Raw genomic sequence first — 19263 nt, forward strand, 5'->3', positions numbered from 1 at the left:
AAATCTAAGTACGGGGAGAGCAACAGAAATAGTCATCAATGAGAATGGCATTTGATGATGAGGCAAATAATTTTTAGCTTCGTTCCCCTGGCTAGAATTGATCTGAATATGAGCGGAACTAAGCCCACAAATAGAGACAAATACAAACTTCTAACTGGGAGTGGAGGGTTAGGAATGAGGAATAAAACAGTTCTGGGTACTCAAATTTTCAAGGGCATATACAGCAAATGGAGATAGGTTTGGATTCTGTTGATTCTACCCCGACTTGAGTGTCAGAGCAAGTTCTTTTTTTTTTTTTTTTTTTTTTTTTTGTGGTGAGGCAACCCTTGGCTGACCTCACAGAATGCAAGGATCTTGTCATCTTACAATCCCTTATCAGCACCTGGTCTTCCTAGGTGGTCTCCCATCCAAGTACTAACCAGGCCCGACCCTGCTTAGCTTCTGAGATCAGATGAGATTGGGCTTGTTCAGGGTGGCATGGCGGTAGATCAGAGCAAGTTCTTAATTTTAGTTTCCCTTTTAAGAGTATAATAATCCATAGACCAATCCTCAGGGATTATGCCTCAGAATAAATCTTCTGTCTATATTTAAGTCTTTCATCCTTCAGAGGACATGCTATACAAATTGAAAAATAGTATATGTACATTTAACATTTTTTTCTACCATAATAATCTTCTTCACTTTTCTCTGCCTAAGTAAGATCTGATATTTCAAGTCTCATCTTAGATATCCTAGATGCTTCCCTTGACTGTACTCCCTAGTCAAGTGCCAGGAACCCATCTGTTATGCTTCCCTAAAACATAGTTAGCTCCGTAATACAAATTATCCTCGTACTTTCAGGTGGTCTCATCTCTGTCCCCATTTTTATACTCCTGAATCACTGCCTTTTTAGCTTTAGCATTTAGGAGTGGGAAGAATACACAGGGCTGGTCATGGTATATGCTGGGAGCAATGGTTGTTGGCATTTCAAAGTCTGGGATGGGCAAAGTCGTTTCAGGGATTCTGGCAGAACACTTTGTAGAAGGAGAGCCGAGAATCCTGGAATCTGGGCAATCAGTGGTGGCAACAAGATCCTTCACATAGCTAAGTCACACAAGCCCCAGAGGGCTCCTGAGACTGCAGGAATTCAGTTCTGGTGTGGCATAGGAGATGAAACTTGACTTGCTTTCAGGCCAGCCCCTCACTGATTCCAGAGCAGAGACCCATTACTTGTGCTCAAGTGAGATAAAATAAGGGTGAGTGGAATAGAACAAGAGAGCAGTATCACCCCTAGACCTAGGCAATAGAGGTGGTGGGGAGTGGGGGTGGCTTGGGGGTGTGTGGCTTTCCTGGGCCCATGCTTTGAAGCTCCTACTCTGATCCTCCTCCAACTTTGTTCTTTTTTGCAAAACAAGGAGTCCATGAGACCAAGAAGCCTATGCTTTCTGTGACTTTAAACCACATGCCACATATCCAGAACTCTAAAATTCTCTTCCTCAAATATTGTGAGCCAATTGCTAGGGCCTCCATGGCTTCTCTGGGTAGCTGGGTACTCAAAAGGCAGATGTGTGCAAGTGTGTGTGTGTGTGTGTGTGTGTGTGTGTGCGCGCGCGCGCACACACGTGTGTAGCTTGGATGTGTAGGCTGGGTTTTCTACACACATACTTATGAGGTGTGGAACAGGGTGGGGGTTTTGGGAGGGGAAAAGACAAAGAATGAATCAGGGACTTCTGGTTGTACTTTGTCCTGATGCACAAATGTTAGTGGAGATTGAGATATGAGCAGCTCTATCTTACTCATTTCTATGCCCCAAAGTATGGGCATTAGAGCTGACATTATTGAATGTTTAGTTTATCAGACTCTTAGTCAATAATATCCAAGCCACATCTGGTGACTGACTACACATCAAATAGTACCTGTAATATAGTATTCTACAAAGCAGGATACCGTTTAGTATAAAAATTCTGGCTCTGGAGTCAGATATGGCTTCTTTTTATTATTATTATTATTATTGAGGTAAAATTTACATAACATGAAATTAACTATTTTAAAGTGTACAATTCATTGACATTTAGTGCATTCCTAATATTATGCAACCATCACCTCTATCTAGTTTTAAAATATTTCATCATCCCAAGAGAAACTCTATACCAATTAAGCAGTCACTCCCCATTTCTCCCTCCCGCTAGCCTCTGGCAACAACTAATCTGCTTTATGTTTCCATGGATTTACCTATTCTAGATATTTCATATAAATGGAACGATATAATGCGTGACCTTTTGTGCATGGCTTCATTCATTTAGTATAATGTTTTTCAGGTTCATCCACGTTTTAGTATGTATCAGTACTTCATTATTTTCTATGATGAAATAATTTTTTGTTTTATGGATATGTCTTGGTTTGTTTATCCAGTCATCAGCTGATGGAAATTTGAGTTGTTTCTTCCTGTGGCTACTGTGAATGGTGTTGCTATTAATATTATGTACAAGTTTTTGTTTGAATACCTACCTATTTTTAATTATTTTGGATATATACTTAGGAATATAATTGTTGGGTCATATAGTAATTCAATGTTTAACTTTCTGAGGAAATGCCAAATTGTTTTTCACAGTGGCTGCACCATCTTACATTCTCAACAGCAGCGTATTAGGGCTCAGATTTCTCCACATCCCCACCAATATTTGTTATTTTCTATTAAAAAAAATTATAACAATCCTAGTGAGTGTGAAGTGGTATCTCACTGTGGTTTTTATTTGCATTTTTCTAATGATGTTAAGCATCTTTTTATGTGCTTGTTGGCCATCTGTCTATCTTCTTTGGAACAACGTCTATTCAAGTCCTTTGTTCATTTTAAAATGGAATATTTGACTTCTTTGCCATTTAGTTGTAAGAGTTCTTTATTTTTCTGGATACTAAACTCCTATCAGGTACAAGATTTGCAAATATTTCCCCCCATTCTGTGAGTTGCCTTTTCATTCTCTTGTAAAAAGAAAGCCAAAATTAATTTATTTTCTTGAGATATCTTTATGTGACTATAGTATTAGGATAATACTAGCCTCATAGAATGAATTAGGAAGTGTACCCTCTGGTTTATTTTCTCAAAGGGTTTGGGGACTGATGTTAATTCTTTAAATATTTGATAGAATTCACCAGTGAGGTCATCTGGTCCTGGTCTTTTCTTTGTTGGAAGGTTTTTGATTTTGAATTCAATCTCTTATTATAGTTCTGCTCAGATTTTCTATTTCTTTTTGAGTCAGTTTGGGTAGTTTATGTGTTTTTAGGAATTTTTCCATTTCATCTAGGTTATTCAACTTTTTAACATACAGTTGTTGATAGTATTCTCTTATAATCCTTTTTTATATCTGTAAGGTCTATAGTAATGTTTCCACTTTCATTTCTAATTTTAATAATTTCAGTCTTCTCTCTTGATAAGACAGTCATCAGTCTTGTTAAAGGTTTGTCAATTTGGGGGATGTTTTTCAAGGAATCAACTTTTGGTTTAATTAATTTTCTCTTTTTTATTCTCAATTTCATTTATCTCCACTCTAATCTTTATGCCCTTCTTTCTGCTAGCTTTGGATTTAGCTTACTCTTCTTTTTTTTAGTTCTTTAAGATGTAAAGTTGGGTTATTGATCTGTGGTCTTTTTTAACGTAGATGTTTATCACTATAAATTTCACTATTATCACTGCTTTTTCCATATTCCATAAGTTTTGATATATTATTTTGTCTTCAATCATCTTAAAGTATTTTCTAATTTTACTTTCAAATTCTTTTTTGACTCATTGGTTAAGAGTATGTTAATTTCTACATATTTATGAATTTTCCAGTTTTCATTCTGTTGTCAATTTATAGTTTCATTCCATTTTAGTCTGAGAAGATAGTTTGTATGATTTTAACCTTCTAAAATTTATTGATACTTGGTTTGTGGCCTAACATATGGTATATCGTAGAGAATGTTCTTTGTGCACTTGAGAAAAATACATATTCCACTATTGTTGATGAAGCATTCTAACTATGTCTGTTAGTTTTTGTTGTTGTTGTTGTTGTTGTTGTTATTATTATTTATGCCTACAGCACCTGGTCTTCCTAGGTGGTCTCCCATCCAAGTACTAACCAGGCCTGACCCTGCATAGCTTTTGAGATCAGACAGGATCGGGCTTGCTCAGGGTGGCATGGCCAGAGACTGAACAGATCTTAAGGGAAGTCAATTAAAAATGTTTAACTCTTGTGAGAATCAACTGTGCTTTAAATATAAGTAATATAGATTATGTGATATAGATATATGTGATATAGGTAAAATGACCAAACCAAGTTATACATAATACATTTTTTAACCTAAAATAAAGTGATATCTTGATAAGGAAATTTATACCCTTTAATTTTTTATAGCATTTAATTTAATTTTTCTCAAAAGTGTATGGTGAGTTTCATCACTTTTCTACCAAACTCTCTTATCTAAATTCTGTTATTCCAAGACCTGGAGACAGTTTAGGAGCTGTAAGCTGTTATAAGTTAAGTATTTCCCTGACTTTCCTTTCATGCTCTAAAATACATAAGCCTTTCTGATTGAGTTTTCCACACCACCCCTAGAAAACCAGCTGAGTTAGAAAAGAATAACTCACCTCCATTAAGCTCTATCATTGGGCCACCAGGGGGCAGAGGCAGGCACTTGGACTAGAGCTCAACAGGCCCAAGATGGCTCCGGACCAGGACCTGGTAGTTTACTAAGAATGAGCTCAGAGTATGAGAGAAGGAGGAAAAGTTCAGGAGCTGGGGAGAAGTGGCAAGGCCAGAGTGAGGTCTGGCAGATTCCGTGACAGTTTGTCAGTTGCTTGGATCATCATTAGCTTAGGAGAAAGAGAAACCCTGATTAGAATGGCCCACTCTTTTTGTGGGGGTGGGGGAAAGCAACTCATCTAAATTTGAGGCTGCAGTCTAATCTTAAGTTTCACAGATCTCCATTTCTGAATGAAGGTGCTCTACAAAAGAAGAAATAAACCTCATCATCTGCCTATAAGCCTGACGCATGAAAAATAACCACCACATGACTTATGATCCCATCATAGCATTGAGACACCAGCTAAGCGGCTTTAATAGAGAGCTATTCCACCTCTCAGAGTTCACATTCTATTGAAACAGCCCCTACTCTACGTCAGAAAAAGTAACAGATGCCTGGAAAACCCCAGGCACTAAGGAAGCAAGATGGGAAAAGCTTCATTACAAACAGCTTTATTCAGCAGTTTTAGCTCACAGAGATACATAGCTAGACTGCACTCCTGAGTGACCTATAAAGAGCCTTCATGGAATCAAACATCTATTCTTACAGTAATTCCTTCAACTCAGTATTTTTCTTGTCTAGCTCCTACCTAGCTGTCCAGCCTTCATGCCCACAACTCTTCTCCCAGTATTTGGGATTTCCCAAATATGACATGCTTCTGTGGCTTAGCACATGTTGTGCCTTCGGCTGGGGAGCATACCTTCCCTACCTCAATCATGATCTTTTCATTAAACCCTTCTGTAACCAGCCCCCTAAACATTACCCCCACTCCCATCCCTTGTAGAAAATATTTTGTTGGCTCTATACCAGAGTTTCTCAACTTCAGCCCTATTGACATTTTGGGTTGGCTAAGTATTTGCTTAGGGGACTGTCCCGTGAATTTTAGGATGTTTAGCAACATCTCTGACCTCTGCTCACTCGATACCAGTAGCATTTCTCTATTTGTGACAATCGAACATGCCTCCAAACATTGCTAAATATCTGCTGAGGGTATGGGGGTGGGACATAATTATCCGCAGTTGAGAAACACTACTTTACGTATTTATATAACACCTTAAATCTTTGTATATGCCTGTACATATTATTTTAATTGTTTAATAAATTTTGAACTGCCAAGTAATCCTGTGTCTTGCTCATCTGCACTGTACATAGCATTCATTAGATCAAATTCTTTATCAAATAAATGGCTATAAAATGCAGATGATCACTTAGAAACATGTCCCTATGTCAAAAAATTAATTCGGTTTCATCTTGAATATTTTTGTTATTTGCTAAAATGTTTAACAATGCTTAGTATAGATCATTGTACTAAATCCTGGAGTCTGCACGTTCTCAAGCCATTAGCCCAGAGTCGAAAATACTGGCCTAGAAGACAGAAACCTTGTCTCCTACCAGAGAACAGAGTAAACTTGGCTAAGATATTTAACTTCTCTAGGCATCATTTCCTCCACCTGTAAAATATAAATTCCTAAGATTCCCCTAACATCTGTAAAATTTGTGATTCCAAAACATATATATCAAGAGTTCTCAAATTTCACAAAGGGGCATTTCAAATTTTTATTTCAGTATTTAAAAATAAAGTTAGGGAGAGGCAGTGTACAGCGATATCTATACATACTAGCTTTTACCACATAATCAGTAAGGGGAAAAAGACAAAAACAAAGACATAAACCAAAGTTGCTTTTCTTTTCCAAGCCTCAATTTTACCATATACAAAATAGATATTATAATACCTACCTCATAGGATTGTTGTAAGGATTAAATGAGATGATATATGTGAAGAACTTAACAGTACCTGGCACATAGTGAGAATTCACTAAGTGGTAATAGCTATTATGATTCTTATTGCACTAACATTGGTATGGCAAATAGTTTACACAACTTCTGCTCCCTCCAATCAATTTTCTGTCTTGAAATACAATAAGAGATATAGGTAGCTATTAGTCTTCAAGGACTTTAGAGCTGAATATAAATTAAAAGTTCGATTTTCCGTCTTCTAGATTCCAAGGAAGTTACTGAGAAATCAGACTTCCTTTATGCTGCACCTAGCAGATATTTTCATCATAGCTTTTATTACACTGCATTTTTCCTTCATTGTATTATAACTATTTGTTTGCACATCTCTACCACACTAGCTGGGAGCTTCTTAGAGAAAAGGGCTGTCTTACTCATCTTCCTAACTACATGGGCCTATCACGCTATGAAAATTTAATAAATACCAGCTAACTGAGAGGATGAGTGAGTGAATTACTGAATGGCCCATGCCCAGCAATGCACTGCACCTTCCCTTTTCTGACTGGAAAATAAAGAAGCTGCTATTTCTGTGGCTTGGGCTTGTTCAGAAGAAAGAAAGAGAGAAGTTAGTTCTCTAACAGCTTTTTTCTCAGCAGGGAAGCCAAGTGGTGCAGATAACTGACTTCTTCTATCCTGTCACACCACACTGGCAATCCTTCTGTCCTTACTTTAGTGGATCAGTGCTGCTGGCAGAGCCACACCTGGGGCCACATGCCTTCGTGCCACTCTGAAGGAAAATGGAATATGCCCTGTAGGGTCTTTTTGCCTGCTGAAAGCTAAGGGGGCAGGAAAGGACCTGTATCACATGCTGCCATGATTAATGTCCCCCATACCATGATGGTTATCATGTTAGTGCTGTCTCTAAGTAGTCCCCAGGACATTGGAGCAAAAAAGATTTTCAAAAAGTCAGAAACCCACCTGCATAATATCATAAAACTGAACTATGAAATTGGAGCTGGAAGAAGAAAACTACATGTTTTACTGTCAAAACACTATGTCTTAACAAATGTCTAAAAATTGTCATAAGTAAGGTTGAAAGAATAGCCTGCTGTCCCTAACTATGAATACCTTGTTTAGAACTACCCAGTTGGACTCAACCCTGCCTACTTGGCTCAGATCCCAGCCCAGGCAGAGAGTACTGGAGGAGTCCAGGATTGTAGGGCACTAGAATAGAGGGACTTAGAAAAGCCTGTGACTCCCTGAGATTTTCTGTCCTTGGTCTTAAGTATCCATGAGGCTGTCAGAGAAGCCCAAGGAAGTCAGTAGATAAGAAACATTGGGAGTGAGTGTGCATTTGTGCAAGAGCTGCTGCTCCTTCCTGATCTCACTGCAGGGAAATTACTGCTTTAGAGACAGATACTGAGTTAATGATGTCATTGAAACCTAATTTACTTTATTAACACACCCTGGATAGTCATCCCAATACTCAGATTTTAATATCAAATGTGTAGGACCTCATCGACACAGCTAAAGAAAAGACCAAAAAGTTTATCGCTCAAAATGATTTTAGGTCTTGTAGAGTAACTTATATTTTTCTTGCAGGGGCACTTAACATTTGCAGTAAAGATGACTTCAGTGTGAGCCAGACAACAGAAACACCAGTCTTTGCTGAAAGATGGGTCTGACTCCCCTACTCAGCATCTCTCTCACCTCCTTTCTTAAACAGCTCAGTTTCAATCTGCAGTTGATGAAATCAAGACATAACTCCAGCTTAAGAAATTTGGCTTTCATTTGCTGCTGTTACCTCTCAGTGAAAACCAAGAAATGACAAATGAAAATTGCCAGGTTATCCCACTGCAAGGCTAAGTTGGCCTAAAGCTAGGTCAGGCATCAATGGATAAATTTGATTGTCCGCCTCTTCTATTCCCATTTCCACTCTGGCCAAAGAAGTTTCCGCTTTTCCAAAAAAGTACCTGAAAGCTAAATCCAAACAGTCACAGCTGCGCCCCTTGACTCCTATCATTGCCACTTCAGACCGACAACCATCTCCCAAGAGCTGCCATAGCTCAAAGGCTTGCCCAGCTCTGCAGACTGGGCTAAAATGAAACTGTTGGACTTCTCAGAGCAAGAGAGTACCAGTGTAGTACCAAATTCCTTAGACCAAGGTTACTTCATCCTTTTCCTTATACGTATCATAAAAATCACTTTTATTTTTAGAGGAAAATCAATATTAGGATCTTTCCTTCCTAATTTCACCTCCATAATTTCCCCCTCCAACTTTCAAACAGTATCTTCAGCCTTCACAGAGATCATGCTGAACCCTCAAGAATATTTCTCTGGAGGCTCTCCTCCTGAGCCATTAGTGGTTCCTTAGCACCCGTAGAATAAAATCTAAATGCCATAACACAGCAGACAATGCTTTGCTCATGATGTGGCTCTAATCCTCTGTTCTAGTTTTAGTTCTCACTTCTTCCTACAGCCATGTACAACAGTCAGCCACATTATTCATGCTAATGCACCCTGTAGCAGCTCCCTTCAACTTCTCTTACATTTTGTGGGGTTCTTGCTCTTGCCCAGTTGTATAACTTGACTGTCTGTGATGTGTGAAGTGCCTGGTACTGTGCCTGAAATACAGCTATTGCTTAAAAAATAGCAAATATCATTATTAATACCTTCTTGCTTCAATTCTTAAGAAAGAGGATATAAGTCATGCTGCCACTAAAACAACCCCTCGATCCCTGCCTAGTGCTTATACTCCAAATCTCTTATCAAATTTTCCTCCCTGATGAGTTAGGCCAAACAATGAAGTGATAAAAGTTGGTGTCCCCCAAACATATCTATGGTAAGTAATAGTAATCAGAACAGTGGTTGCATGTGGAGGTGGGAAATGACTAGAAGGGAGCATAGGGGAACTTCTGGAATGATGGAATTGTTCTGTATTTTGATTAGAGTGTTGGTCATATGAATGTATATATTTGCTCAAACTCATCTAATTATATACTTAATATCAGTACACTTTTCTGCTTGTAAAATTTATCTTAATTTTTTTAATATCAGAGTCCTCTCTATTTTTTTTCCTTAAAGCAGAGATCAAAAACTCAAATGTCTACATGAGCTTGGCAGGTAAAGTAAATATGTAGTGGGCTGGGTAGAATACAATAGGTACGGTCGAGGGCTGCTGGTGAGCTGGAGAGAATATGCTCTTTATCCTGATTACATGAACAATACATGCAAAAGCAGAATCTGTATTTAATAGGCACCTCGGGTGTTTTCGATTATTAGCCAAGTTTATATTACACTGTGCTATGTCACTGAGCAATTAATAGTCTCCAAAGTGGGATGCACAAGATAATCTATTAAAATGTAAGAAGATAATACTTAGAACTATTTTTTTTTTCATTTTCATGGTCTTTTTCTTCATTTCATTTTAGAACATACAAAAGAACCCACAGATGGGAGTATAACACATTTATCTTGCATATCCTGTGCCAAGTCAAGCAACTGAGGCTGTATAGGACATTCCAGAGAATGAAGTGAGTAGACAGACATAATGTAGGGATGGGCACTGTTCCATTGGCAAGACTGAGCCTCCATTGAAGCAGCAATGCTGCTACAACCATTGTAAGTAAGGAACAACCTTTACTGCACATTTCATTCTGAAGGAAAAGGAACGAGCACCATAGAAATAACACCCTCTCCATTTCTAAAGTACAGGCTGAATTGTGACTGCTAAGTGATTCTCTGCAAAAGAAAAAAGAGCTAATGTGTGTGTTTGGGGTGCAGGAGGGGAGGAGGTCTTCCCAAGGCCTGTGACCCAGCCAGGCTGCAGTAATGTGTTCAAAGAGAAAAGTAACAACTTGTTGATCAGCTGACCAATGTGATGGAAGGCAGGCACACCTGTAAAGCTAGGCTGACGGCAGTCCCTCTCTGGCTTGGCAGGTCAGAAAGCACAGACTCACAAAACTAGCCTAGCCAACTCCCCAGGCTGGCCTCAAAAGCCACTAGAAGTCCCAGCAGGACATGGTGCCTACCCATGGTAATACTCCGCTCCACCCTGCTGGTTGGACAGATAGTCAAAAAGGATTGACTTCCTTCCACTCCAGCAGAATCAGGAAATCCAGAGATACTCAGAGTCGGCACCCTGCCTGGTCCATTAATTAAAATAAAGGCTCCATTTTCCTAAACAAGACCCAATGTAACAGTTGTTAAACAAGAATGAAGTTTATTATCTCTCAAGTAAAAATCCAAACTTGTATTGTGGCTCTGGTTTGCAGAGTTGTCAGTCTCCCAACTTTCTTCAGTCTACTTTTTCTACCATCTCTAGGATGTTGCCCTTATTTACATGATCCAATGCCCACATGTGACCAATGAAAATTGATTACTATGAAAAAGAGAAAATTGCCTTGAGGACAACCACTGTCCCTGACTAACTATAACGACAAAAGTCCAGCTCTGCAACATGAAACCAAAGGAATCAAAAAGCAGTCTCATAGTCTGTGAGAAATGAGTTTTTCACACACTCTAGAGAGTAATTTTTAAAATGAGGCTTTTTGAGCTCAGAACATTGGATGCCAACAACCTCATAGTTTCTGCACAAGGACATAGAAAAATCCAGCCGGGGGTTTGTCCTGAGCAACAAAGCATACATCATATATAAATGCGGTGGTACTGATGGCAGCCAATTTTTTTCAAACAAACTGGGCACTTTTTAGTGTATTTAAGGGAACTGCAAAGGCACTGACTGCAGAAGATGTGGCCACATTCTGTAGAGTAGATGTGTCGTCTGCTCAGTTGAATCTCCGAGTACCCATCCATACAAATTCGGCACTGGATATAACCAGGTAGTGTGCAACTTAAAGTTTCTTCTTCCAGGGCATTATGGTAGGCACTGCTGATCACATATACATCTCTGTCCATCATCAACCCATTCTTATCACTGCTCGCCACACTGCTGCCAGTTTGGCCTTGGAGTAACCTTGTTTTTCTCCTTGGCCTCCTCCTTTCTCCAGTAATCACAACAGAGTCATGGTGAGTAAGGTCAATCACTGCAGGTTCTAGAGATTCAGATGTTAGGTCAACAACTTCATCACTTTCCCCAAGTTCTATCAGTTCTGCTTCCAAGACCGTCTCAGGAGTTGGCCCTCCCTCCCCAGCTGTACGGCATTCTCGGGCTTGTCTGGAATTCACCATGCTACCATAGCACATACTTGTATTCATTGTGCTTTTTGCATCCAGTCTTCAGAGAAATAAGTGATCTATGCCACAGTTTACAGTGAATGTTAAAGTCCTCAGTGTCTCACAGCTGTTAGTCACTCTCTAACTTAAATATGAGTTTAGAGCCCAAGTTTTCCAGTATATTTGAACTCTGATTCTGGTTCCAGTCCTGGTTGTGTCTTCGCAGGGGAGAGGGTTGTGAATCTTCTGTGAGCCACTTATAAGACAACTTAATTTGAATTTTTAACTGAAAAAATGAAAGATAAATTAAGCTTTAGTAATATTTAAAATAAGATTGAAAGTAGTATTAAATGTATAGCTATGTAGAGAAAAATGCATATTCAAAATTTTTTGATAGTCATGCATTTAAACAAAGGTTAAGCTTTTGTGTCCTTCCTCATTCCATGTCCTGATGGTAGGGGGGAAAGCAGAGCCAAAGAGGCACTTACAGGAAGAGAAAACACACAATCACAAACACCTTGAAAGGGTCACGACTTTATTCAAGACCCATTACGAGGAATTCAAGAAAACAATTACTTTTTACAAAGTAAGAATGGAGAGATCAACAGGCACAATTGAGAGTCTAATGGCAAGTAAGAGGGGAACCATTTAGTTCATGCAGAAGTTCATCCTGCTCAGGATTCCCATTCTAACAGAGGCAGCAAATGGAGTTTTGAAGAGTTTTATCCCAAATTCTGTTCTGGAAAAGAGGGGATGGAGTTCAAGCATTCATCATAGAGACTTGGTTTGAATGTAGTCTCTATGACTTTCGGGTTCATGACCTACACAGTTAAAGTTCTCAAAACCTCAGCATGTAAATCCTTTTTAAAAATTATTTTGTAATTTTAAAATAATGTATCATTAGTCATTAAGGAAATGTAAATCAAAGCCATAAGAGATACCATTTCACATCTACTAAGATGGTTATAAGAAAAAAGATAATAAGTGTTGGTGAGGATATAGAAAAATTGGGACTCTCATATACTGTTGATGGGAATGTAAAATGGTGTGACAGCTATGGAAAACAGTTTGACAGTTCCCGGAAATGTTAAACATAGAGTTACCACTCCTAGGTTTATACCTAAGAGAATTGAAAACTTATGTCCACACAGAAGACTTTTACACAAATGTTGATAACAGCGTAACTCATAACAACGAAAAGTAGAAACAACCCAAATGCCCATTAACTGATGAATGGATAAACAAAATGTGGTATATCCATACAATGGAGAAATTATTCGACAATAAATATAATATGGGTGACCTTTGAAAACCTATTAAATGATAAGCCAATCACAAAAGACCACGTACTATATGATCCCATTTATATGAAATGTCAGTAACAGTCAAATCCTTGGGGAGAAAGGTAGTGACTGCTCATGTGTACAGGGGTTTTTGGGGGTGGTGGCGTAAACATTCTAAAACTGAAGTGACTGGTTACACAATACTGTGAATATACTAATACTCACTGAATTGTGTATTTTAAGTAGGTAAATTGTATGGTTTGTGATTATAGCTCAATAAAGCTTCTGCCAAAACAAACACATGCTGCCATAGAGATATTAGACAAAACAGTGTGACGTCATCTGGATTTAGACCTTAGCCCTAGAACCTGGTTGAGGAAGTGTGGAGTGCGAGAGGAAAATGGGATCAGAGCGGAAGAGGGCGCAGTGCTGAGCGATCCACCGGATGCGCTGACCTACTTACGAGGCAGTACTTTTCTTGAACTCCATAAACACCTGCCTCTCACCAGACCACTACCCTCAACGATATATTTGCTTTTTGTGACCTGCCTGCCCCTCCTCTTTCGCGCGGTGCCTAGGTAAAGTGAACTCTCCGGGACAAGCCGGGGAGCCTGGGAAAGCAGTGCCTACCACCCCACCCACGCCCCTAGCAATCCATCAAAGACCCGCCCTTCCTAGGAAGCTATCCAGCGAGAACAGAGCAGGAAGCGTGCGCTGCAGCTGCGCGCCACTTGCCAGCCTCTGTGCTGCTTCCCGGTCCTGTCCAGACCCGGCCTGAGCGAGCCGAACCTGGACTGGGAAGAAGAACGGAGAAGTCACAGGGCCAGCGAGAGCTGGTAGATAGAGGAAAAGAAACAGAGGGAAGGGGCGGCGCGGGAGCCAGTACACACCTTGAACGCGGCAGGCTGGCGGCGGTGCCCAGCGAAGAACAAAGCCAAGGTCACGAAGCGAGGAGTTGCGGCCCATATTCCCACCAACTGGGTCGCCGAAGGCACAGGAGTTTTGCCTCCTTCTAACCGTCAATTTTAGTTTCCCAACTGCCAATCAAAACCCGAGCCCGGCATAGTTCGTCACCGGTCTCTGGGCAAAAAGTGTTGTTCCAGGATAGAAAGAGGGACTTCCGTTCTTTAGTTTCCTCTTTCTCCAAAGTCTTATGCTTTCCGAGAAAGCGGACAGGGAAGGGTTGTAACGGGTTTTTTTCCCCCCTTTTCACCTGGTCGTTAGGTCAGCAACTCCCCACTCTAGAAAAGTGGTTCTCAGTGAAGGCAGTATGCCTCTCAGAGAGACGTTTTATAAATTAATAGAGCTACTTTAGGTTGTTCCAATAATGAGATCACTAGAGGTTATTTAGGGGCTGAGCGCCAGGGATCCCAGAGTGTACACACACGCACGCGCACACACACACACACACGATGTATGGAAAACCTACTTATAACGTGGGCTTTACAGACGCATGTAAAAACTTGTTTTATTTTTCAATTATTTTAATTTATTCCTTGAATTTATTGACCATCACTATACCAGGCCCAAACACACTGACTTTTCCAGGAATGTAACTACCAAAGGAAAATGTGTTTTGGGGTTTTTGTTTGTCTTTGGAATTTTACCTAGAGAGTTTCACATTTCAGAGAATCACATCACAGCCAGCAATACAGTATCTGAATCTGAGCCATCAATATAGTGCAACTCTCAGTCTTCAACGGCATGGTTCTGTTAACCAAAGAAGAGGTTTAGGCTGTGATAAACAACAATTAAAAAAGCATTTATCTGAGCAAAAGGATTGCAGTCTGAGAGCAAATTCAGGCTGCAACTCAAACTTCACTCTGGAGAAAACAAAGGCAGGGTTTATAAAGGCAAAAACCACAAAATGTAATTCTTTCATGCATATGAAGGATTGCTAGCTAGGTTAACAGGGATTGGTTATTACTTCCAGTATGCAAGCAAAAGAGGTGAAAACTATAAGGAAGGAAGTAAAATGCATATATGTCCATGTAGCAGTTGTTCCAGGATGCTTCTGGCTTGCTAACCTAAAAATCAAAGGCCTTTCAAAGAGAGAGGCAACAAGCATTTATTTGAGATTTAAAAAAAAAATAGCTTTTTGGGATGCACTGATTCAGACAGAAGCACAAATAATGTTCCAGTTAGGAGACAAAGGCAATGGCTATTTATGAGAAAGGGAAGGGGAACAGTTAGTGGATGGAAGGCATTTCTATTGGTGCAGATAACACGGTGATGCTAATTCTAAACAATGTTTTTAAAATGGAGCTCCAACTCCATTTTAAAGTGGCTCCATTTATTCATTTTGACAGGCTCCAGGATGTTTTGATCTGAGTTTAGCAACAGGTTTAGCAACTTAATAGCAACCCTGGGAACTGAGGCACAAGATGTGCATTGGCCCCACTTCCTTAATAGCCGCCTGTTTCTATTTTAAGTGATGCTCTTATCAATAATTTATTCCATTTTATTTTCCCCATTACCAATCCACAGAGATCCTGAGCCAGTTGCAAGCATCTGGCACCTTTTTATACCAGCCAATGCAGCCAGACTAGAGCATTCACATACTAAATTGCCTGGTTTTCAAATTAGTAAAAGGGGCACCATGAAACAGGAGGTGTTGGGGGAAAGAGGGGCCAGTGGGTGCTGGATCTCATCGAAGATGAAACTTCTCATCTACACCGGAGTCCTGGAGACTGTACCTACCTCTGTCTACCAAGCCTGAGCTTGAGTACTGACACCCTATCCTAGACATCTAGCAGATAAGGCTATATTTCACAAGTGACCTGCTTACTGTGACGTCATCAGTTAGTGGTCAAGAGCCCTTCATTTTATAGATAAGGAAATTGAGACTTGGAAAGGTTAAAAGATTTGAAAGAGTATGAACTGTGACAGAGGCAAGACTTGAAGCTCCTGAAAATGCAATTAAACTTTGTGAATTCTTTAAGCAAAACCATTCCCAGAAATCCTGAGACTGCCAGAAGAGAGCTCTGCCTACATGCTTACCTTGGGAGGAACTGTCCAGAATGAGAACCATCTTTTACTGAAAGCCCTTTAGGAAAAGAAATTCTACCATAGTAGTTTTTCTTTTCTTTTTTTTTTTTTTCCTCACCAGCTCAGTGCCAAGAAGTTTTCCCTTGCTATGATTTTAGATTTTGTTCTAGTGAGCTATGAAAATGAAGAACCACTGAAAGTAAAAGCAGTTACCTAAAGCTTTACATTTTACAGTGCCCTTCTTATCACTTTCCCTTTGTCAGAACAACCTTGGAACAGTGCCTGGCACAGAAAAGACATTCTATATTTATTGAACAAATGATTAAATGAATAAATGAATAATCTTAATGATGTGGGAATAATTATTCCATTTTGTGGATATAGTGATGAAGAGTCAATCCAGGAATATGACTTTTCCAGGTTTTTTTTTGTGGAGTTAGGATTCAAACTCAGACAGTAATGACTTTTCCCATTCCTTTTGTGAAATTAGGATTCAACCTCAGGTCTGAGTTCAGTGGAATTCACATTTTAATGCTAGCCTCGTAGACTCTTTGAACTTTTAATGGAAGTTTGGGATGGCATGTGTCATAGGCCCAGCAGAGGATATTATCAGGAAACTCACAGTAGCAGACTGATGCCCCACCCCAACTCTATGAGCCCTCACCAGCTTTTTCATATTTTGCTGCTAACAACTAGCACCTGCATATTACTCTCAGGCACCAAAATGAGCTGGAAGTACCTGGGAGTTTTGTGTTTCACCTCACTTCACACTCCTGGGCAGCCTGTAGCCTAAAACAGAACAATATAGAGTACCAAAACCCAGATGTGTTCTTTGATCTAGGGCTCCCCATGGCAACAGGCTGAGTGTGGGACTTCTGAAATCACACTCTCGCCTGGCTTCTTCCCATTCCCTAGCCTTCATCCTCTACTCCCTTATCGGTTTCTCCTGGAAACCCTTTCTCAATAAGTCACTTGCATCCAAATCCTTGCCTCAGGGCTGCTTCTGTAAGAACTCAACCTAAGACTCTCACTGACTCTTCGGGTGATGAAAATGGCATGCTACAGATACCTAGAAAACCATTTTAAATGACACTATAGCATTGTCTGTCAGCAAGAATCTTCTGTTTTTTCCTAACTGAAACAGTAAAAAGAGGAAGTGGCTTATGGGGGAGGGGAAGCTGCACATAACTGTGGCCTTGGGTTGGGCCTGTGTTCTGTAGAAATAAATACTTCCTCAGTTTCATAGTCTTTTCAATCATCTCTGTTGTGGAGGACCAAAGAAGAAAAGTAATTGTGCATGCAACTAATGAGAAAAGATGTACAGAATTTACTATATAGTAAGGGCTGGATATGTGATCACAGTTATTTTAAATTTACTAGTTTTTATTTCCTATCAGCCCTTCTTATAGCTCTCCAAAGTATCAGAATAGTGGGGTTTTTTACACAAAGTTTCAAATCAAGGTACTCACAGATACTTTATTCATTTTAAGATACCTGGCACCCAAATGTTAGTCTTCAAATTTTTTTCTAAAAGCCTGGAGGCCAAGGAGAGAGAAGGTGAATTTTTGCCCCTAAAACCTTAATGGCTACATCACAGATAAAAATATTTATCTTATTAAAGAAAGATCTTGAGTTTTACCTCAACAGTTTACAATACGAAAAAGACAAGTAAAAAGTGACAGCCCGAAAATATTGAGAGTGGTTGTTGATGAAAACTAGAAAAGACAACATTTGTCAGTTCTCTGTGTAGTTTTCACTTACACCATGTTTTAATTAGGGATGGTGAAAAAAAATAGACAAAAAAATTATTTTAAAGGATTCAAAAATAAACAATAGTAACAGTAACCATTTTTTAAAGTATATAATAAAAAATTTTAAGTCTCTTGAAAAGTTAAACACCAAAATGAACACTAAGTGATCATCTCTGGGTGGTTGGGATTAACAAATTTTCTTTTCCTTTCTGCCTATATAAACTTCCTAAAAAAATAATGAACATATACAAAAATAATAAAAGTTGTAACACTTGAAATCACATGCTGTCTTTCTCTAGTGTCCTGGACCTTTCTAAATTCTCCTAAGAGAGGCATTATAAGGAAATGCAAGTACTAAAGACTAAATTGTAAAAAACAGCCATAACATAAAGGGGTGAGTGATAGATCCACACTGAGAAAACCCAGAAGGATCTGAAAGTGATAATCTCTATCATAGGAGATCGCAAAGGTTTATGATATTTTTCCTTATTTTCATTATTCGATGATGACAATTTTAAAACAATTCTACAATCAATTTTCTAAAAGAAAAGTTTTATATATCAATTACCCAAATAATTCTTCAAATGATCAATTTGCCTGAAGCTGAGAAATAGCTTCCTTCAGCTCCTTCACTAATATAGTCTGGGGTGAGACTGGCCCTCTACTTGGGGGAGTGAAGCAGTCTTGTGGTTTCCAGTCTACTTCCATTTGGCCAGGCCATGGCAGGTAATGGTTGGCTCAGCTGCCACATTTCCCAGTGTTTAGGGCCTAACACGGGCTCCACTATTGGCCATGGTAAGCAGCAGGAGGGAAACACTTTTTAAGGTCTGAGCCTATCCTGTTTCATTCATCTACTCCTCCACTACTCCCAACCCCAAATCCCTCTATGCCACACACTCATATGGGGTTTCAGGATAATGTCAACTGATATTCAGCAAAGTACCTTTAACAAATTAATTTTCCAAGAGACTAGTCAGCTTTTTCTTCTTTATTTATCCCTTACCAATCTCTTGAGTAACCACTAACAAAAATTTAGGGCATGACTTTCCAGACTCGCTTTTGTGCATGATATAATAATGCATGGGCTTTTGTGCATGATGTATAATGCATGGGCTTTTTAATGGCTTATAATATATATATTCTAGAAATTACTTTTTTTTGCTTCAATGATTTAGCATTGGTATTCTATGTCAGTATATAATATCTAATTCTTTATTACTGACTTACGTTTAATTTGCATTGCACAATTATATTTAATAAGCACAATTAAGCTCCAATATTCTTCTTTGATCAATCTCTTCTTCTGAAATAAGGAACTAAGCCATGCTCCAAAGGAGCATTACATTGGACCATCAGCCAGCAAAGCAAGTTTCTCACAAAATAGTTCTGTTGAATGACACAAAACAGAAAATCCCTTATAATTTAACTCAATCGGTATCAACTTTGGATATACATTAAAACTATCTAGAGATTTATTTAGAAACTATGCCATAAAACTACATGCCCACACAAAAACCTGCATGATATCTGTATCAGCTTTATGCATAACTGCCAAAATTTGGAACAAACCACTA

General features: G+C 39.2%; 2 protein-coding genes and 2 pseudogenes across 5 annotated transcripts in view; all 4 read right to left on the reverse strand.

The window, feature by feature from the left end:
• TRIM69 (tripartite motif containing 69) overlaps positions 1 to 4941 on the reverse strand; it is a 28077-nt gene extending 23136 nt beyond the window's left edge. For all 3 annotated transcript variants that reach the window (XM_015595879.1, XM_006920415.2, XM_006920414.2), the window contains exon 1: positions 4604 to 4941. In XM_015595879.1, coding sequence (XP_015451365.1) covers positions 4604 to 4609 — 6 coding nt within the window. In that variant the 5' untranslated portion in view covers positions 4610 to 4941. The remainder of the gene's footprint in view (positions 1 to 4603) is intronic.
• On the reverse strand, positions 374 to 489 carry LOC112469794 (annotated as a pseudogene).
• LOC112469824 lies at positions 4047 to 4165 on the reverse strand (annotated as a pseudogene).
• A 5753-nt stretch (positions 4942 to 10694) lies between the features above and the next one.
• On the reverse strand, positions 10695 to 11756 carry LOC107196284 (E3 ubiquitin-protein ligase RNF4-like). Of its 2 annotated transcripts, XM_025038943.1 has the most exons (2): positions 11624 to 11756; positions 10695 to 11590 (listed from the first exon to the last, which is right to left on the reverse strand). In XM_025038943.1, the coding sequence occupies exons 1-2, from the start codon at positions 11707 to 11709 to the stop codon at positions 11140 to 11142; spliced, it is 537 nt and encodes a 178-aa protein (XP_024894711.1). In that variant the 5' UTR covers positions 11710 to 11756; the 3' UTR covers positions 10695 to 11139. The 2 variants fall into 2 exon arrangements, with proteins under 2 accessions (XP_024894711.1, XP_024894710.1); XM_025038942.1 differs by having other exon boundaries at positions 10695 to 11735.
• Between the last annotated feature and the right edge of the window lie 7507 nt (positions 11757 to 19263).

Source organism: Pteropus alecto, unplaced genomic scaffold (genome assembly GCF_000325575.1).
Source record: "Pteropus alecto unplaced genomic scaffold, ASM32557v1 scaffold86, whole genome shotgun sequence".
In the NCBI taxonomy this organism is placed as follows: Eukaryota; Metazoa; Chordata; class Mammalia; order Chiroptera; family Pteropodidae; genus Pteropus; species Pteropus alecto.